The sequence below is a fragment of the Homarus americanus genome, unplaced genomic scaffold (assembly GCF_018991925.1).
Source record: "Homarus americanus isolate GMGI-L3 unplaced genomic scaffold, GMGI_Hamer_2.0 scaffold49667, whole genome shotgun sequence".
NCBI lineage: Eukaryota > Metazoa > Arthropoda > Malacostraca > Decapoda > Nephropidae > Homarus > Homarus americanus.
This window is the reverse complement of record NW_024738608.1, coordinates 6718903-6741004: the sequence shown is the minus strand read 5'-3', so window position 1 is coordinate 6741004 and position 22102 is coordinate 6718903. Positions and strand designations below refer to the sequence as shown.

Below are 22102 nucleotides of genomic sequence, written 5' to 3'. Positions count from 1 at the left end.
TAAACAACTTGAGGTTGAGGTGGAGAGGTTACTTGAGGTCGGTGTGGTGTGTGTGGTGGTAGAGGTGGAGGATGAGTCTACCACACGGAGAGATAGCTATTGGTGGTAGCGGTGGTATTGTGGGCCATGGTAGCGGTGGTATTGTGGGCCATATATCAGTATTAACCTCCTCACCATCACCACCCGCCTACCATACCACCACTAATTCACCACCCACCTACCATACCAGCTCACCACCCGCCTACCATACCACCACTAATTCACCACCCACCTACCATACCAGCTCACCACCCACCTACCATACCAGCTCACCACCCACCTACCATACCAGCTCACCACCTATGTCCTCCCCACAAGGCAGCTACCACCATCACCACCACAACAACAACACCAACAGTGGGACGTCTTCTCTGAATTTACCACCGCCCTTGTCACCTATGTCTCACACTCCTGCCACACACTCCGTCATCGTGCCCAACTCTGCAGTCATCCATCACCAAGGTCAGTCAGTCAATCAGCATCTCATAGGTAACATGGTAGTTCTCAGTTAATTACTATAGCCATATTTTACCTGACCCCAGAGTGTACAGTATGTATGTATGTATGTATGTATGTATGTATGTATGTATGTATGTATGAATGTATGTATGTATGTATGTATGTATGTATGTATGTATGTATGTATGTATGAATGTATGAATGTATGTATGAATGTATGTATGTATGTATGTATGTATGTATGTATGTATGTATGTATGTATGTATGTATGTATGTTCTGTTTTGTTTACCCAGGAGAGTGATAGATGATAAGGAGGACTAAGAGAGATTTATACCCAGTAAGATAACACAACACCTCAGCTTCGTTAAATACCCGTGGTTGAGTCAGTCAGCTCTATACTCTCCTTTCCTGAATGCTAGACTGGCTGACTCACTGACTGATTAACTGACTGACTGTAAGTTCTTAGTTTACCATGGATTTTTGATAACTCCTATTAAGACTGGGGACCTATTAACACTTATACTCAATTCAATTCCCCTATAATCATCCTTCTCTCTACAGGCAATACCTCCCTATGCAACGTGGGCGTGTCCATCATGGGCGGCGGGGGCGGGGGAGGTGAGGTGGTGACGAACATAGGGGGAGTGAATAACCTGGTGGGCCTTGCGTGCTCCATTTGTGGGGACCGAGCCACGGGGAAACACTACGGTGCCCACTCCTGCGATGGCTGTAAGGGCTTCTTCCGTCGCTCCGTCAGGAAGAACCACACGTACAGCTGCAGGTGAGAGAGAGAGAGAGAGAGAGAGAGAGAGAGAGATTTTGGGTATACATACAGACTTTTCAGCAACAAAAATATTGAAGGACTAACTGGTGAGAAGTAAACTGGTGAAGGATAGACTGGTAAAGGATAGACTGGTAAAGGATAGACTGGCGAGAAGTAAACTGGTAAAGGATAGACTGGTGAAGGATGGCGGGTAAACTGTTGTAAGCACTCCTAACTCCCGCGTCTTCCTCAGGTTCAACAGGGCGTGTACCGTCGACAAAGACAAGAGGAACCAATGTCGCTACTGCAGGCTGAGGAAGTGTATCAGAGCTGGCATGAAGAAGGAAGGTAGGAGAGAGAGAGAGTAGCCTAGCTTAAGTATCTCCACAAACCATAACAAAAAATACTGTACTAGTGGAGTTTATTATTGTTATTATTATTATTATTATAATAATATATCAGAATATTATTAACGGCTTGGAGCTACAGACAAAATTCAACTCTTAGTTATTGGCATTTCAACCTTATTAGTACCATAACGTACTGACACAATAACATTAACCATTTCGTTTAAAAAGTATTAATGCATTGTGTTGACAGCTGTGCAGAATGAACGTGACCGCATCAGTACCCGCCGCCCCAGCTATGACGAGCCCGGGGGGTCTACAGGCATGACGCTGACAACCCTCCTCAACGCTGAGCATCTCTCTCGTCAGGTGGGTCCTCCTCCCTCTTACACTCATTCTCTCTCCTTCTCTAACTCCCGTGTGATCGTTCTATCTTTCATGTACTTATCTCTCTCTTTTTATATAAACTCATTTCTCTTCCCATCTCTCTTAGTTTCATTGTTTCTCTCCCTTCCTCTTCACACATGCATAAACTACAATATCTATTACCCAGGGTTCCTTAGAAGAGTTGGCAAGCATATCTTATATCGTAACGCTCACCATGACATTAAACTTTTTGTACAGCTCACGTGGAGGTCTTCTCTCTCGTGGCTAACAACAGCTGACCTTGACGATAACAACACTACGCCTTAGAATAATCTCACCTGTTGACAATATCTGTTATGAAATGATTGATTTGATTGTCCTGGCTGTTAAAATTAGGTTGACAGGTTAGGTTACGTTAAATTTAGGTTAGAGTAGTTATGGTCTGGTTAAGTTGTCAGGTTAAATTAGGTTAGGTTAAATTGTCAGGTTAGGTTCGGCATTCCCCCAAGCCATTAATGTCACGATATTCTACTGTACTGTTGGTCGAGGGAATACAGCGAGGGTGATGATTACAACGTTTTCCTGCATACGTGAAAAAGTCCCAGTTAGGTCAGAAAGGCAGGTTTGAGGCTGACTAAACTCAGCCACAAAATAAACAGAAGTTAATGATCTACTCCGTGTATGTGTCACATGACTACGCCAAGCCATCCCGAGTTCCTGGTCGTGTTTGATTTCTTTCTAATACACATTAACTCCCCATTGGATTACTTGCCATTTGTGTTGTGGAGTGTTGATCCAGCAGTGTGCAGCAAAAGGTGGATCATTATGTTAGGTTAAATGTGCCATGGTAAATTTGTATCTGCTCCCACAAATGCTTATAGCACGCATAGCTTTGTACACCCGGCTCTAACAAAACTAAATTAATCAAATTTTATGTAAGGGACGCAGGTCAGCAATTAAGTAGCGTTCATTGAAACATCAACAATGAATCTTATGTAACTATTAACAAAATGTTGCAAGTAATATAACTATACACGGTAATATTGACGTTTCCTTGCTTAGTCATACAATTTCTTCATGAAACCGCAATTAAAAATTCAAACCTGACCTGATAAATCCCCACAATAACAAATATTCATCTACATGGTTTGCTGGAAAACAATATGTAAGACCTCGCAAGAAAATTAAAAAGTCACTTTTTAAGCTTCCCGCGATAATGGTTGACAGAAGCAACAACTTACTCACCTTGCCCTGCCTTGTAAATAACAATTGAAGTTTGGCTTCTTGTCCCTCACACTGTAGTGTCACAAATGATGATTGTAGACACGCATTAATACCAAATAATACTGAAGCACAGAGCAAATAAACAACGAACTAGAACTTGTCACAGAGCCCGGTCGGTTATACTCCCAGTAACTTTAGGTCCGCGAACCTACACTTTAAATCTACCAATAATGTTAATTTAATTTTATATATAACTAATATACAGTAAAAAAAAATCAGATATTTTTCATGACATGCAAAATTTTTATATACACATTTAGACCACCATCCATATTAATTTAGCAGGATGTACAGTAGCTCCAAAATCTGTAGGAATCATACGGTTTATATTTCCCTTCCATCAAAGGATCTAGTTATCAGTGCAATATGACTATTTTAACACCAACGGGAAGATACAGCTGTAGATAGATGACATAAATACATGAGTGTATAGGGGATGTAGATAATGACTTATTCTAAACACGAACAATCACAAAAAAGTGTGAAATTAACATGTGTGCTTTTACCTACTGATGGGCCCTTGTGTTTTAAGGTGGTGGCTTGTATCTCTGCCCTCCAGATAAGTTGCTTGCCTAATATAGCATGATATATTTGGAACATATTTGCATAAAGACATTTATTATGACTTTGCCTTAAAGATCAGTGCCTTTCCTACTTGAATCCCTAAAACTTACATTTAATCATGTATAAAAATTTAGGTGCACTGAGGGAAGAAACATTTCCTCAACATACCTAAGGTTTGTAAATGTTGAAGTTCAGGAGCTCAGAGTTGGGGTGACACTAATTTGTATATGTAGACACACTATGAACGTCTCCACACACACACACACACACACACCTGTGAACCCCAGATGTGATTCCTTAATTTTAAAAGACTATATCCTGTATAAGACTATCATTCAGCAACTTACATTCCTCTCCATGCTAGTGACCTAAGTTGACTTTTACCTTCTCCCTGAATGTGACCTAGCTGACCCTTACCTTCCTTTCCCTGAGTGACCTGAGTTGACCCTTACTTTCCTTTTCCTATGAGTGACCTGAGTTGACCCTTTTTCCTTTCCCTGCGAGTAAACCGAGTTGACCCTTTCCTTCCTTTCCCCACCAGTAAACTGGGCTGACACTTACCTCCTTCTCCCTGACTGTGACCAAAGTTGACCCTTCTTACCTTCTCCCTGACTATAACCTGAATTGACTCATAACTCCCTGTCAGCAGTTCTCACCAGCAGTGGGAGAGATAAGTGTCATGAACAAGAAGGTGGCCGGGGTGATGGACGTGTGTGACAGCATGAAACAGCAGCTTCTCATCTTGGTCGAGTGGGCCAAGTACATCCCTTCCTTCTGTGACCTCATTCTCGACGACCAGGTTAGGTTAAGTGAGGTTAAGTTAGGTTAGTTAATTAATTTTGATTAGGTTTTCAGGTTACATTAATTTGGGTTAATTAGTTTAGGTTAAGTTAGCTTAGATTAGTTTAGGTTAAGTTGGCTTAGCTTAGGTTTCAATTCCTAAGTACTGTCCATTACATATGACCCTTTTAAGTATAGCACTGCCTGTCATTTACTACTTTCCTGAATACTATTCTACCTATTGTGGTCTACCCTCTACTATCTTCCCAAATACTGCCTGGTCAGTTGAGATCCATTAGTTACTGTCCTCATGACTAGGTAAGGACCCTTGGGTATTGTCTATCAGGAGCAAGTGCTTTTCTAAGTCACCAGATATGAGTACCTATATGTATTATGTGTTTCACTTTGAGAGAAGACTGGAAAAACATGGGGCAGATCATTATGGTCGATTACAGAGCTGTGACTATATGTTGTGCCTTGTATAGTGGCTAATCCACTCATCTGCCAAGTCCACTTACTGTGACTGACCTATACCTAACCTGTTTGTCTTAAATAATTTTACAGTAACTGCCTTAATATACCATGTGGAGGTGTAATGGTCAAATTTACTATTTGTAGGTGTAGTGACCCTAATTGTCAAGGATGAGTGTAGAAACCTAAATTGCTAAGTGTAGGTGTAGTGCTATGCATGGGTGTAGTGACCTAAATTATCATGCACGGGAATAATGACCTAAGTTGTCATGCCCAGACGTAGTGACCATGCTGTCTTCCCTGCAGGTGGCACTGCTGCGGGCCCATGCAGGGGAACACCTGCTGCTGGGGGCTGCCTGGCGCTCCCTCAACCTCCAAGACATGATCCTACTTGGCAACGACTGTGTCATCCTCAGGAACTCCTCTGGTATTAGTGACCTTGGTGATGAAGCTGTGATTTGTTCTTGGCTTTACACAATAACTGAGTAAAACTAATGAAATATATTTATTTTTTCAACAAATTAAAATTAAAAGTTTTAAAGACTTGCAAAATTTACCCCAGAAGAAAAATTTAGGCTTACACAATATGAAAGTCAAATACTGTACCGTACACTACAGTGATTTTCTATGAATTAAAAAGGTAAAGATGAGGTAAATTTAGTACAGAAGAAAAGTTTGGACTCACATATTTAAGCAGATCTTTAATTAATATTTGTATATCTTTTCTTGATGCATAATAACAGACATGGTAAAAGCACAGATTTTACTTAGCCTGTTTATCACTTGCAAGTTTTCTAGTTCATCAGACTGTCACTTACTGCTATATGTACAGTAGCTAAAACTACTATCTGTGCAGGTGGGGGTAGATATGCTCCGAAATTTAACGTGTGACTAGTGACAGCTCTCATATACCAAACTTTATCGTCCATGGTCTCATATTGTTTCCCACAAAGTATGCACAGATAGTTGTTTTAGTTACTGTACATAGAAATCGACTAATACTGTTTAGTTAACTGTAGCAAGCTTAGTCTGTACCGTGACAGTGCTTACCTGGGTCCAAACTCACTGAGGCCTGTACAATGAAAATTTCTTGAAACCGAGATGTAAGAATGCATAGAGACTACGCTACCTTTATTTGACTCAATTTCAAACATGAGGAATACTTATTGTATGACCTTTTAAGAATCTGGACATAGTACGTGTGTTGACCATAAAAAGCATCACAACCAATATCGCTACCTGGGAGCTATTATTCACATCACCATAACAACCAGAATAATCTGATGTTCTGACCCAAAATATCTCTTCTTTAACCGAGACCTTGTGATATGGAAAAAATAAATAAAACAGGTGTACTGAATTGTAAGGAGATGCAAACAATTTTTCATATTACGTATAGTACTGTACTTGTCTGACTTTTGCCTCACTTATAAATATCAAGTACTGTACATTACCATAACCATTTCGAAAGGATAAGTACAGTAAAATAAAGTAAAGTAGTGTGAAGTAAGTAAAGTAGTGTAAAGTATAACATGATCTCCACGTTAAGTTCGGTTTTACTACATGATGCATCCACGAGCTATATCCTTACCAAAATCGATGTTAAGTAGGTTTTATGCAGAGCAGCTTTAGTTACCTGGATTAGTTGCTTTAAGGGCTGGTGTAACTCAATATGAAGGACTAAAGGTGTTGTAAGTTTATATCCCTGGAATGAGGAGAGATTCTGTCGGTAGTCAAGTTCATGAGAAATTGATAGTATACAGGGTTAGAGAGTCTTAAGGAGTTAAGAAATGATATGATATTGTTTTTGAAGCTTATGTGTGTTTGTGGTATTGGTGTGTTTGTGGTATTGGTGTGTGTGTGTGTGTGTGTGTGTGTGTGTGTGAGAACAATTTTAGGGGTCAATTTAGGTGTTCAGATTTGACATGGACCTGACTGTAGTATATTGAGATTAAGGACAAGCCATTAACATCTTCTTTATATACACACACACACAGGCTTCAAAAACAGCATTGCATCACGTCATATTTCAACCACAAGCATGACTCCTTAACATATACAAATTAAGAAACAACCGTAAACTTTAAAGTGAATAAGCCCCACAAATAGTTGATTAGAGGAAGTAACAGAAGTCATTATACATGTTGGTAATTGGTTAGAGAGAAACTGAGATCATTATTGTCAGTAGTAGTCAATAGCCATATATTAATACCAATCCTTTATAGCCATACATTATTGACACAGATTTAGTAGCCATAATAGTGGAAGAATAACGGTAGTCTTGAAGATCCCAGAGTAAGACTATGGTGATATAAAACAATATATGACCCCATCTTTAGAATGTACTGTAGTAATGTGTGTGTTTGTGACTAACTTCAGTAACCTGCATGATATTGATAAACATGATATTGTTAAGTATGAACTGATAAAAGTTGTATTGATAAGGATGAACTGATAAGAATGTTATTGATAAGAGTGATATTGTTGGCTGACTGATATTGAGAAATTTTTTTAAGAATGGAACAGTATTGTAAAGATGCCAAGAATGAATTGGTAAGCATGATATAAAGAATGATATTGTAAAGACTGATAGTGAGAAAGATATGACAAGATATATATCAAGACTGAATTGAGATGGAATGTGTGTGACAATTAGGATAATATAAAGATATAACCAGATAATTAATTTTTATGGTATCTTTCTCATTGTTACATTGGCCAACAGAGATAGAGTTGAGTAGGATAGGTCAGCGGGTCATGGACGAGCTAATACAGCCACTTCGGGGCGTCCAGGTGGATGAACAGGAGTACGCTTGTCTCAAAGCCATCGTCTTTTTTGATCCAGGTGAGTCGAAGTTACTATTCTAGGTTGAAGGTTTTATGATATGACAAGGAGTTAATTAATTATGCTAGGGAGGGCTTTTGTACATTGTTGTGACAATATGTCTTAACCCTTTGGTTCTGGGGGTTTCTCTAAGCTGAATAAAATCCTAAAGTACAACAATCAGTTACGAAAGGATTAAAAGTTACCGTATTAGAATGCAGAACGCCTCCTGTGATAAACAGAATGTCATTGTAATATCATAGCATTGTTCATTTCATCATTTCATTTATACCTGTATACGTATGTAAAATATCATTACAAGCTTTCAATTACTCTACATATGCATAATATCACTGCAAAATTTTCAGTCATTCGAGGTCTTCGTAATGTGGAGAGGGTGAAGGCTCTGCGCTATCAAGTACAACTACTCTTAGAGGACTACATTAATGACCGGCAGTATGAGTCCCGGGGCAGGTTTGGGGAGGTCCTGCTCACACTCCCGGCACTACAGTCCATCACCTGGCAGATGATAGAACAGATCCAGTTTGCTAAACTCTTTGGGGTTGCGAGGATTGACAATCTGCTGCAGGAAATGCTCCTGGGTGGTATGTATATTGAGTTCAGTAGCTCTGGTAAATTTAAGGAGATTCATACTGTAGTTGTGCTCAAGGGGGTGGATCAGAACAGTGTACTACTGGGTTAATGCTGCCTGGGACAGTGGGTTGGTAGCCTGGTTGCTTTGGTAGGATGTTACTGACCTACTGTACATTCACATTTGGTAGGTCAACACCAACTGCCTGAATGACTAGTAAGCAGGTACTGTGGTGAAATGATACAGTAAATAGCATTGTACCAAGGCAACCAGCCCATTGTCCCAGGTGGCTATGGCCCCAACTAACCCATTGGTCCATCTAGGATTTTGTTCTGTGTCCCAGTGGCCCAGTCTGCCCCTGCAGGTAAGTACAGTACAGTTAATTATATGTAATTCATGAATAGAAAAGACATTATTAAATGTAAAATGTAATTAGCAAAATTGCCTCTTAGAATTAGAACTTTTAGACCCAACAACCTTTGACTTTAGAAAATATCTATTTGTTACTGTACTACTGTTATCTCACAGGAGCAACTGCTGATGCTGTCAATGGTGTGTCGGGTAGTTCTGGAGGTGGATATGGCGGAGGCGACGGAGGCATTGGAATGGGAGTCCCAGTTCCTCCCCCTGGTGGAGTCGGCCTCCCGATACCTTTAGGAGCGGCCACAGCAGCGGGAGGCGGAATGGCCATGGGAATGAATGTCGGTGGTGAGAACTTGCAGGTACCCACGTCTTCCCACTGCGGCTCTCAGAGCCTGTCCCCATACAACAGTGGTGAAGGGAGTAATGGTCACTTGGGTGTTATCATTCGGGATGGGACAAAGGACCATAGCCAGCCCAGAGTGGAGAGAACTTTTAAACAAGAGTGTACTGACTCAAATTATGATCTGTGATGCTTGTTGGCAGTCTGTGTGTGGTGTTTGTGTTTCAGGTGCTTCAGCCGTCAGGGTTATGTACATCATTATACAGGATCACTTATAAAGGTCATACAAAAGTAACAAAAACAAACTTTTTAGACTTCATCAACTTGAGGAAGGACTCGGGTAGGCAATGGGATTCCATTAATGCATAAGAAGATGGTGTAGCCAACACTGATAAGGTTTTGTAGAGATTTTTAAATGTTTTAATGAATAAATGTTTACAATAATGATAAGAAATATTTAATTTCCTTTACTCATCTCGGTATTGTAGTAATATGGACATTTTAAAATGCCTTCTTGTTTTATATGAGTGCTTGAGAATAACAAGATGCAGTATAGAAAATAAGAATTGATCATGAAATCCAAGTTTATAAGTGAGCCTGCAGCTGGTTGACTGAGTGCTGTGATCATTAAGCCTGGCAGTGACAGGTACAGAAGCAGGATATCCAGACTTCAACTGACCCATGTTCTCGATCTTCTTCTGCTCAGTATCTGATATGTAAAGGCTCCATTGAATGTTCGACTTAATAAGTACAGTAAGACTTCTTAGAAAAGTCGAACTGTGAGGTAGAAGTCACAAAACTGTTTCAGTCCATCTGCACAACTCCCATGATCAGCCTTCCCTCTCTAGATTATTTGCATTTTGAATTTTTTTAAAACTACCAGCTCAATATTACTAAAACTTTGTAATTCTCTAATGGTAATTTTTTAAAATTTTTGTAAAATCAGAATACTGTATATTGTACGGTGTACTTAAAAAGTTAAATTTTTCAATGACTTTGAAATATTGGCTCAATTATACTTGAGCTTATGAGTACTACTATATGTTTGTTCCAAATCATTTACTATCCAAAGTGAACATTCAAGCCTTGTGGACCACTAGTTTTCCATAGGCTTAATAAGTGTATTCAATTTACACAGTGGCCAGTTGGAACCAAGGATTCATTCAATTTACTTCAGTGAGGTAATGACATCACCAATCACACTACGTACAGGCACAAACAGTACTGCTCATGTACAGTACCACACCCTGTTTCATTATGCTTCCACCATGTACTGTATAAATGGAGGGAGGAATAGTTATAAGTTATGCCTGTCCATCCATCTGTCTACATACTGTATATACTTCTGCTCCACCAAGTCTGTTAGCAAGTTTATGCAAAAAACATCCAGCTATGAGCAGTGTTATTTTACATGCTTCTTTATGTCACTTCTTAGGTTTTCATATTAGAGTTTTCAAGGTATCCAGTGATCTCTATATGAGTGCAAACTTCTGTATTTCACCCACAAATCTCTTATTTTCTAAATTTCACAGTCTTGTGGTTGCTAAACTGAACTCTCCTTTCTTTAACAAGAATAAGGTAATTATGAGAAGAAACACATACTGTATATTGTATATAATATTTTTTTTTAATTTACTCAATCTATTTCTGGAGCTCACAAAAATTTTATAATTTCATAAACCACACAATAAATAAATTTTGTTACGGTACCTAAAATATTTACCTAAAGAACTCTTGATATATTTGCTGTGTTGCAGAGAACACAGATCGTGATACATCATCCCTGGGAAAAAATGTTTCTAAGCAAGTATCAACCATTACGACACTATGACATTTATATACAAGTGTTCAAAACAAAGTCCTTCATGAAAACCATATAGATAGTGTTAATGAGGGGTAGTAAACAACACAGGTACTGAATAAATAAATAAAGGAGTTTTGAGGTGGTAATTACAGGTGGGGTTGGGTTAGGTTACATTAGGTTGAGTCGGGTTGGATTAGGCTAAGATCGGTGAGATTAGGCCAGGTTAGTTTATGTTATGCCAAGTTAGATGTATGAAGACTATACAATTCCAACTTTTGTCTGGAAAAATTATATGCCACAACTGATTTAAAACATCTCAGGTGGGAGGATGGAAGAGAGAGAAGACTGAAGGGAAGTTAGAATACAGGTAGAAAATATTTAAGTAGAACAAGAATCCCTTCTAATGATAGACAAGTTCCCTGATGAGACTAAAAGTCTAAGCGTCTGCAACTCTGGGAAAAAAAATATCACAGAAATACCATTTAATGACCTCGAGTGAGATCTTTTCATCATACATCCACGTGTCAAGTTTGGTCAGAGCCTAAAAAGCTATTTATTCGAGTTTTGATATCCACAACTCCTAGGAAGCATGGATTAAAAGCATGTATTCCTGCGTGCCCCTCCTGGGATAGTAGCGGATAACAGAGAGGAAATTTTTTTAATGTCTTCTATGTATAAACCTCCAACCACATTATACACCCGAAATTGGATTTGAATATTTAATCTCTTCTGGAGAAAGTTGATGAGACGTCAGAGTAAGAGAAGAGATGATAGAATGTACAGAAAAAAGAGAGAGGACAAGGTAAGGTAAAATATGCATTAATACCAATAGTACCTTATCAAAGAAGGAATCAGCTGAGGTGCGTGATGGTGGGTCAGCTACCTCACTGTCTGAGGAGAAACAGCAGTGACTGACGCTTTCTATCTTGACTACTTCCACTCTTATTTGGCTTAAAGTGATCCTGTCTGTAAAAGTTACAGCAGACTTATTACAAAATATAACTGGGCATTAAATATTACAAATACTGGTCGCTGATAGGTTTCAATTCACCATGGAAGCCCTATCACAGGAGTAGTAACAAAATTTTATACTCCTGGCAACTCTTATCTCTTGCAATAACTCATTACACACACACATATATATATATATATATATATATATATATATATATATATATATATATATATATATATATATATATATATATATATATATATATATATATATATATATATACTGTATATATATACTGTATATATATATACTGTATATATATTTCCACTTGCAATAGGAATTGAACTGTGCTATCTTGATATTGCTTACTGCCTTTCCTTTCCTTCACTTCTACTCTTTATCTTTTCTTGATACATTGTTCATACAGTATTTCAAGAGTAGCTAATCTTTTTACAACAATCCTCCCCACACACACACAAGCGCACACACTCGTACATTGTTGCTCACAATGCATGAGGTTGTTTCATTTATGTGAAAAGAAAAGAAAACAGTAGACTTGCATAGAAAACATAAATAACACCGGTAGCTGAGGAACAAGTCAGTAACTAAGTACACTGTAATGTATCAGAAATCTGAATGTAATGCCTCTGAATGAACAGACAGTGGTAAGGTATCCAAGACTATTGATAGAAAGGTGAGAGCAACATACAGAAGGTTTATACACACACACACACACACACATTCACATACACTGACAGAGTTTTTATAAATCACATAAATTATTGTATACTGTACAGAGGTAAATATTAACCTCCTTCAACATGGAAAAGATCTCGTTCATGAGTCACAGTGACAAGAGACAAGCATTATAAATATTTCCAAGGGCAAAATGTTGAGTTTTAACTTCCCTTCTCTTCTGTCTTTTTGTGATACAGAAGTCTTGATTTACTTGCGCTGAATCTGCCCTCACACTTTGATCACAGGAATTATACAGTTATATCCCCGTTAGCTGAAGTAATTGGTTCAGAGCTCTTCCACCAATGAGAAATTTCCGGGTATTGAGGCGAATTTCTCATCCCTAGAAAAAATCCCACACCCCCAGAATTTTTCCGGGTACTGGGGTAAGTTTTCCGAGTCTAAACTATGCATCTCACATGAACAGACACTATCGCACACATCCCTGGAATATTTCCGGGGATGTGTGTGGGGAAATTTTTCCAAGAGTCTAAACTGTGCATCTTGCATGGACAGATACAGAGCTGTATTTATTTATGCAAACACCACTGTACAAGTACAATATAGCTATTGTAAAAAACAAAATAATGTATACTACTACTGTACTGTATATACTGTACTCACCAGTAGATGCTGTCGTCTTGAGCTTGTGGTGTGATGCAGGCAGGCCAAATGGTAATATGATACAGGATGGCCTTCCTTTGTCCTGTACAGTACCATCTACTGTAGCAGGTGTTACTGTCACTCTCCTCTACCTCCATAAAGGAGAGATTGTACACACCCTGTATACTATACATACACCTCTACACACTAACCTACAGTAAGCATACACTGTCCACTCTGCCAAATGTACAGTACAGTATACGTAACTGTAATCACTTTTTACATCTTATCACTGTGTTAAGACTGTATTCTTGGCTGATTGTGTCCTGGTACAGTAATGTACAATACTGCACAACACTAAAAGAGCAGCGAGCGAGGGATCAACCTTGTACAATGGCAGCAGAATCTGAACTAAGTACATGAGCTTATGGCCTAAGTTACCCAAGCAGCAAAATTTGTTCCCATGCCTGGAATGGACAGGTTTGGAGAGATTTTCTCACAAAATACGCATGATTCCATCCTCGGAAACTCGTTCCCATGCCCGGAATGGAGAGAGTTTTCCCGGAAGGCTCAATATCCAACCCGGTTATCTGAGAGTTCTGGGGACCGGGGATTCAGGCTAACGGGGAGATTACTGTACATGTTTAGTTCTAATCACCGAGGGACCTGCTGGGTGTTGGGTTTGGGCATCCTCTGCAGTAGGGTCTGAATTTCCTTGCGTTCATCATACGATTTCCAGAGGTCATACAAGTTGAGGATGTAGCGGGTAATCTCCATGATGCGATCCAAGTCTGTATTTAGTTCTGCAAACCACTGTTTACAGTCCTTCTGGTGGACCACACAGGCCATATGGATACATGCTGTAAATACACATCATCAATTAGACAAAACATATTTTATAAAATAAAATAAAAATTAATTAAAAACACATTTAAAGAATAACTAAAAGCATTACGGTAAAAAAATAAAATACATATACAGTATATACTGTACGGTACATAATCTTCTTTGACCAGCTCTCACCTAACTGCTAAGCTTTAACTAACTTCCTTGCTTTCAGCAAAGATTAAAGGAAAGCTTCTGTTAAAGGTGATGCTGCCACCTTTAGCTACACAACTTATATTAATACTGTACCCATACAAAGTGGTCTTTCACTGCATCTTACAGTCGGTATAGTTAATTTTGATTGGTGGGACAGCTATGGCAGAGTTCTTGTGTAATTTCTATGACTTTACAGTACAGTACTGTAGTTGTTAACCCACTAACAAATTCAATCTGGATAGGAAAAAGTCAATGACAGAGTGAGTTCTCACCATGACAGGGGCATCCACTGGGAGGGGGAGCAGGCAAGAGGGGGTTTGTGTCAAAATATATAAGCAGCAAGTATCCAACTAAAGAAGGCGATTTAGAATCTAACAAAAATGAAGGGAAGGAAAAATGAAAAAAAAAGGAACATTAAAAAATAAAGCAGCTCATTGCAACTGCATTGATTTCATGAATTTCACAAGATTTCACCAAAATTTGTCTTGTTCTCACAATTTTTTGTTTTAGAGCCAGACAGTAAAAACCAAACCTGAAATATTAGCCCACCAAGCCCGACTGTGGGGCTTGCCTATCCCCTTGCCCAAGAGAAGTACAGGTACATTTGGTACCTCTGATTGGGGTTTTAAGGTCATATCGGCCCCTCGTAACAAAGAGGTTAATATATCCTAAAATGCTTTTTATGTTTATATAGTTATACAATACAGTATCTTCAACTTACAGAGAGCAATTTCATAGGGAGGAAAGAGGAGACACACATCAGTTCTTAAGGAGTCATTGACAATCCGCCAAGCAAGCTGTAACACCTCGCCCTCCCCACCTAGATCTTGCATGTACTGTACCAAAGGTCTGAAATACATAAAACATTTATTGGATAGGTTTACATAAAGTTTCTGGTATATGTATACAGTATGCATTTACATATATAAATGTAGCAAACACCAACCTCAAAACACTTATATATTTTTGTTACGATTCCTGAAAATAAATTACAATGCCAGAGGAAAGTAACTTTTCTAAGTTATAATTGTAGGCTTCAAGACAGATATAGTATTTTTGTGCAAAATTGGTTGTCACTTGCTTCAGACAGTTTGCCACCACCAACAGATAAGACAACTGCCCTCCACAACCTTTCATACAAATAAATTACTGTACCTGAATATCATTTCAAACTCACATTCTTCAGTATACCAGTACAGTAATTGCAATACAGTGCAGTATAGTTATCTAGATTAATAATTGTTATTTAAACAGTTTTAACACATTATAGTAACATTCTCACCTGTATGGCTGGTAGACAATGAGACAACAGTCCATACTCTCCAGCAAATAAAACTCACACTCAAGGATGTGGTTTGTTCGGTATGGGAATTCTGAGGAGTATGCATAGGCAAACTTGTTCTTCACTGAAAAGCAATGATAGAATCAGTCACACAACACATGCAAGCTCCAAGTGTATCCTAACGCTGACACAAAAGTACCTGTACAAGTATATGTATACACATGATAAAAGGAAGTGTGTGAGGGCTGGTTGGATATACCAAGTAAACAGGGCAAATTGTTTCAAAGAGGATATAGGATTTTTGAGGTGGTGTAGGGTTTTTAAAGAGGATACAGTATTTCTGAAAGGGCCTAGAATTTCAGAAAGTGTAGGCTAGAGGATTTTAATGTGTGTACAGTTTTAGAAAGGGCATATGAATTTTTTAGGGAGCATAGTTACAGGATTTTTGAAAGGATATAGTATCTTCGAAAAACAGCAATGAATTTCTAAAAAGGGGAAGAATATTTTCAAAGGAGTAAACTTTATAAAGAGGAACATGATTCTAATTAAAATGGAGTGCCCTTAGTGGGGTTGAAGGAGCAGGTGCTAACATAAAGGGGAAGATCAGGCAAATCCTTAGCCCTCGGAAGAAAAGTATGATAAGTAATAACAAGTACAGTAGTATGAGTCACTTTTAAAATGTTGTGCTTCATCAACAACACTTTATGACCATTTTCCAGTGTTGGTGTGAAGCCTGGCCAGGGTAGTCTCCCACTTCTGGGGCATTCAACCAGGGATATGTCCAGAATATTTCCATTGCAATCTCCTAAAGCTTAATTGGGCCAGCAATGGTATTCCAACAAGGCTGCCAGTTATTATAAATGAAAGGTTCTAACCTTAGGACATATCCCTTGATTAGAGAGTAATTGAAGTTAAAGGGCTGGAAGGGAAGCAGCAGCCCTGGTTCCCAAGTCCACCTTCTCAATATCCCCCCAACCATGATGTCTTCCACAATGGACCTTAAAAATGAGTCATGTAGTGTACTGGCTTACCTACAGTCTGGCAGGTGGAGATCAATCTACTGTTGGAGATAACACCAAACTCCTCCACCTTGGAAGAGAGGAAGACACTGGTGGGGGCCAGGAGAAGAGGATCAATACATTTGAGGGAGTTTCTTGCATAGAATCGCTTCAGGAAGGTTGTTGCTGTGGCAATAACTTGTTGTCGTAACTTGAGGGTTTCACCGAGCTGTTGAATAACTGAAAAAAATATAAGTAAGTATCAATTACAAACAGTTTGCAAAACACAATGTGAATTTGGGAAATGTTATATTCATTACTGTTCAATATCAACTTAAACCTTTGCTATGTACTTGACACTTGATACTTTTAGAGCCAGACAAAGAACTTTACTGATAACTACTCAATGAATCATTATCATCCGTGGTGATGGTGATAATTCACTGAATATTCAGACAGGTATATTCACAGGCACTCATTTATCTAAAGAAAGGCACTGTATAGTACTCACAAATAAATAAATCTAATTTCTAATATGCAATATTAGGAAAGCCTATAACTATACATGCATATACTGTACTGCACAATATATACCAAGAAGATAAGACTTTAAGATTTTCAGGATTGTTTGCTCTGAGTTTTTGGTTCCACTGCATAATATTAATATTTCATGATTATTTAGATGGTTATCGGAGAAAAGTCTTTCCACTATAACACGGTGAGATCACAAACTAGAGTGACTTACAGTTGGCAAAGAATATCATAACCTTGTGGTACTCCTCCTCGGTGAGAACCTCCAGGTCTGCCCGGCGCTCCTGGATCAGATCCTGACTGTCCAGGAGCCACTGCTGGCTGAAAAATTATGTTTAATTACAAACAGCTTGTAAATTTGATAGAAACCAATACTGTATATAACTGAGACTTGACAGCTATAGAAATAGATGATGATGATTAAGAGAAAGAAAATGATGAAGAAAAATAAGATAACGAAGAAGAAAAATATTACTTTATGCTACTGATAACACCTGTAACTAATTTTGCAATAAAATGAGACTGATAAGCAGTACAGTACTGTACTTCTACAAAGTGCAGTACTTCCATCCTAGGATAGGAAGGTTAAGTCTGTGTGTGTGTGACAGTTGTTGGAACTGTTGCAGTTGGTGTGTACATGAAATGCTCAGTGCATGAACAGTGTTGGCAGAATGTTGCAGGTGGACATATATTAATTTTGAAAACAAACAATATTACATTACAGAATTTGCAAATCCTCATAATTTTGGGGGGGATTTTCTGAAGATAAAAAGAAGTTACTGGTTATAGTTAAGAACAAGTGTCTGGGTTAACCCACCCCCTAATAATAAATCTCTATAGAAGAAAACTTATTTTCTCCTGAACACAAATCTCTGCTTCCTTTCACAGCTGGGAATATTTATGATTATTTTTTCACTTTTGACCTTATGAAGAAAATTACGTGTGTCTCCCTGGAAGATATGTAAAGAACTACCTATCATTCTTCTCAACATAAGAAAGGCAAATTTATCATTAAACAAAAAATGTCTATGGATCCTGGTTAATCTACACCACTGATCCAGAGTACTACAGATTTGGTTTTTGCTACATGAAAACTCTGCATATAAACTACAGTACTGTATACCAAAACTGAACCCATTACAAACTATCCTATGATCATATCCTAGACATGTATTTTTCTTAATAAATTACACCCCTACACTAGAACACTAACAAGTAAACGAACAAAGTAAAATGACGAAACTTCAGATGAAAATTCCTGGTAAAACTGTGCCATTGTTGGTAAGGGTTCGATAATGTACTGTATATGGAGACACTACTAAAAATGATCTAACCTAACCTAACCTTGCTATAAAGTATTCTCCCTGTATAAAAATCAATATGAAGGTCCGTCAATATCCATTACCGAATCATAATTGCATTGTATCTGTATCCTTGACCTAGTTACCACATAACCCAAATTCAACCAGACTAAAAGATCTTACATTTACGGTAGACTGGTCAGGTTAGGGGAAGTTAGTTCTATTATAAATGTTTATATGGTAACTGGTCTAATTTTGATCACAGGAGTTGGTAGTACTGGATCTCTGATAAAAATAAACTGAACAATACCGACTGTAAGCACAACAAAAATAATCAGATAAAAACCCACATTAAAAAAATTAATATATTTTAACTCGACTATACAACACACTTAAGTTACAGGTTATAGAATAAAGTTTACATTAAGAACACTTACTAGTGGGCACTTTGCCAGAAATTGCCAGCCATAACGTTAAATTGTGATATATAAGAAAGAAGATGGGACTGGACAACCTTTTGGCGGATTTGTGTTGTTGTCAAAGTTTGGGTCGGTTGTGACACGGACCACCAGGTGACACACTACACCTTACTCTAATTACCATACATCCAGATCTATCCTAAATTAAGGTTTTACTTATTTATATTTTTTAAGCGTAAGAATAATAATGTAAGTTTAGAAAATCAAATTGTAAAAATAATTGTATTTCTTATAAAAAGGTGGAATGGATAAATTTATCCACGAAAACGTTATTCAATATTTTTCATATTTCTTTCATAAACACATTTGGCTTAAGATCGCATATGGCTATAATAAACTTGTATTATCTAACCTATCTAATCATTGGTACATAATTAGTTTAAAAATGGGGCTGCATGAATATCCAACAAATTTTAGGTGTTATGACAAAAGAAAACGCTTCAATAACTAAGGTCTGCATTCCCCTTTAGGCGCGAAATGAGGTTGGTAATTACATTAATCCACCAACAATAAAAAAATATGAGACTGAATTATATGGATGTCGCTGGAGGTAGAAAAAAGTTTTGAGTCGATTTATTGAATAGTAAAATATACATACTTGAAGATTTAACGTTTATGATCTATTGACAAAAGACGAAATAATAACGAAATACATAAACATAGTTGTGGATAATACAAAGATTTAAGGCCAAGTAGCAAGGTAAGAGGACATTGCAGTGTAAGGAATGCGAAATGATAATTATGATGTTTAACCTAGCCGTGTAATAGCTCTTCCGCGTTTGTCTTTACGTGGGGCAAAATCACGTAAGTCACATTTAGCGTACGGACAACACTTACCTGGTGCCAGTAGAGAAGGAATACCTGGCAAAAACGCAACAGGAAACAGCTGTGATTATGACTTCGCTCAGAGGAAAAAGCTGTGACAAATTGAATGGCCGACCAAATTCCACGACTCAACTCGTACTACTGGACAGGAAGTAAATATAATTACTCAGTTTCTTAAATTGCTCATGCGTACTTACCTGGATTGCTTTTTTATACAAGCATGGAGACCACATACAAAAAGTTATATCACTAAAATGAATGGAGCGCAGGGTGACTAGAATTATGTCTGAAAAAGATGCTTGGCTAAGTGTTTTGAAACGGACTCCTCAAACAAAAACGAAAACATCAATTAACACTGCTTAGAATTGACGAAACAGTGGCGAGATCATCGAGAACTGAAGATCCTAACATCCCGTGGGCCTCCTTCACTACCAGAGGTGTGCATGGTGGCCGCTGACTCATAGCAAGAAGCCAGGCGAGGAGACGATGATTCACACCTTCCTCTCAGTCTTATTTCTTATTTAATTTACTTCTTTCTCTCATTTACTTAAGAAACAAGGTAGCAGGCTAACAGATGAGGCTAGCTTATGTAGGCTGAATACAATAGCTATGAGACATATGTTTGTTCCCAGTTTCGAGTTGATAATAGCACGATCGACTTTTAAGGGCCATATAAATTTCTGGGGGGAATACAGGCCAGGGATTTCTTAATTAATCTAGTGATGGTGAATTGACCTCTCCAGACCCAGTTAACAGCGTCAATACTCCGGGAAAAGCCCAATTAATACTTTTGCCCCTGGGAAAGGATAATAGTTTCGGATTTTGCAACTGTCAGGTCAAATATTTTCATTGTGGAACCTGCTGGGAAAAATAATTTAAACTCAACCGTATTGATGTTAGTTGAAATTTCTTAAAAAAAAAAGTATCAGAAAAATATTACCTTCATAAATCACGAAGCTTCGTTTTGCTGCTCTACACCAAACCAGAGTTAAGTACATGAGGCCATGATCTTAATTGTGACCAGTTTAGTGTGTACAACATTATACGAGTGTACCCATAACCTTGGTTTGGGCCAGCATAGTGTGTACAAGTATGGCCAGCTTAGTATATACAGTATAGCAGTGTGGCAATAACCTTGCATGTGGCCATAACCTTGCATGGGGCCATCATGGTGTACAAGTGTGGCCATAACCTTGCATGTGGCCATCATGGTGTGTACAAGAGTGTGACCATAACCTTGCATGTGGCCATCACTTCAATCTCTCACCATCAGTTCCGAGCGTTTAAGCGAGTTTCTTGTCAGGCATTTAATAACAACTATTATTACAACTTTTATTTACCACCAGTGAGACAACAAAAAACAAACAAAAGATGTGTTCAAAATACTTCTAACGACTAACCATAAAAAACAAACACAAAATAAACCCACATACTATAATATAGCATACTGTCAAACTGTTATAAAATAATTATTATAATTTAACAGTTAACAGTTATGAAAACAGAATTCCACTTAATAACAAGAGCAATTTATTAAACTTGAATATATATATATATATATATATATATATATATATATATATATATATATATATATATATATATATATATATATATATATATATATATATATATATATATATATATATATATATAATAAAAACAACGAGCACCTAGCTTTTGCTTATTCAAGGTACCTGTTGTTTCAATTTTCCTGTGATTTTATCAAGATTTACCTTATCCACGTTTTCATTGTGGATTTACATGAAATATATATATATATATATATATATATATATATATATATATATATATATATATATATATATATATATATATATATATATATATATATATATATATATTAATGAAAATAGACATGATCCTAGTGTATACAAACCAACATGTTATGTTAGGTTTGGAAGTCTCAAATACTTGGTTTAAAAAAGAACTGAACACAATACATGACATTAGTAGTGATAACCAAACAATCACGAACAGAACGAACAAAGGCTAGTGACAGGGGGGAAGGAGGTTCAGGGGAAGGATAAAGGGAGGTCTGAAGTGAATTTTAGAAGGAGAAAAAATGTGCAGTGGCTAAACACCGCTTGCGTTATTTTGGGTTTTAAGTTGGAGGCAGCAGGAACCCGCCCGGACGCGGCGAGGAGGTGGCAGGGCCCAGAGTCAGGTGAGCGTCAGGTGCGTGTTGGGTTGGGTGTGGTGTTTTCTTGTTTGGAGGAAATGTCTTGGTCTTCTGTCTTGGTATTCTTGTTAGCTTGAAGTTGATTTTCTTCTTACTCTCCTCCTCTTCTTGCTCTCTTGGAGTGTCCATTCAGTTGTGTTTGGGTCCTGTT

General features: G+C 37.8%; 2 protein-coding genes across 5 annotated transcripts in view; one reads left to right on the top strand and one right to left on the bottom strand.

Moving 5' to 3' along the window:
• Nucleotides 1-9639, top strand: part of LOC121874203 (hepatocyte nuclear factor 4-gamma-like) — a 24166-nt gene extending 14527 nt beyond the window's left edge. For 2 of the 3 annotated variants that reach the window (XM_042378220.1, XM_042378222.1), the window contains exons 2-10: nucleotides 1-501; nucleotides 1062-1281; nucleotides 1517-1611; nucleotides 1864-1979; nucleotides 4474-4623; nucleotides 5382-5517; nucleotides 7801-7920; nucleotides 8268-8504; nucleotides 9020-9639. The exon at nucleotides 1-501 is cut by the window's left edge and continues 318 nt beyond it. In XM_042378220.1, coding sequence (XP_042234154.1) covers nucleotides 72-501; nucleotides 1062-1281; nucleotides 1517-1611; nucleotides 1864-1979; nucleotides 4474-4623; nucleotides 5382-5517; nucleotides 7801-7920; nucleotides 8268-8504; nucleotides 9020-9384 — 1869 coding nt within the window. In that variant the 5' untranslated portion in view covers nucleotides 1-71 and the 3' untranslated portion in view covers nucleotides 9385-9639. The remainder of the gene's footprint in view (nucleotides 502-1061; nucleotides 1282-1516; nucleotides 1612-1863; nucleotides 1980-4473; nucleotides 4624-5381; nucleotides 5518-7800; nucleotides 7921-8267; nucleotides 8505-9019) is intronic. The other variant, XM_042378223.1, reaches the window with a different exon arrangement.
• Nucleotides 9640-10796: 1157 nt separating this feature from the next.
• Nucleotides 10797-18998, bottom strand: LOC121874204 (cyclin-C-like). Of its 2 annotated transcripts, XR_006090378.1 has the most exons (7): nucleotides 18882-18985; nucleotides 17358-17464; nucleotides 16646-16852; nucleotides 15615-15738; nucleotides 15054-15181; nucleotides 13313-14151; nucleotides 10797-11964 (listed from the first exon to the last, which is right to left on the bottom strand). XR_006090378.1 is itself a non-coding variant. In XM_042378224.1 (6 exons), the coding sequence occupies exons 1-6, from the start codon at nucleotides 18911-18913 to the stop codon at nucleotides 13946-13948; spliced, it is 804 nt and encodes a 267-aa protein (XP_042234158.1). In that variant the 5' UTR covers nucleotides 18914-18998; the 3' UTR covers nucleotides 12269-13945. The 2 variants fall into 2 exon arrangements, 1 of the variants encoding a protein (XP_042234158.1); XM_042378224.1 differs by lacking the exon at nucleotides 10797-11964 and having other exon boundaries at nucleotides 12269-14151; nucleotides 18882-18998.
• Nucleotides 18999-22102: the final 3104 nt, after the last annotated feature.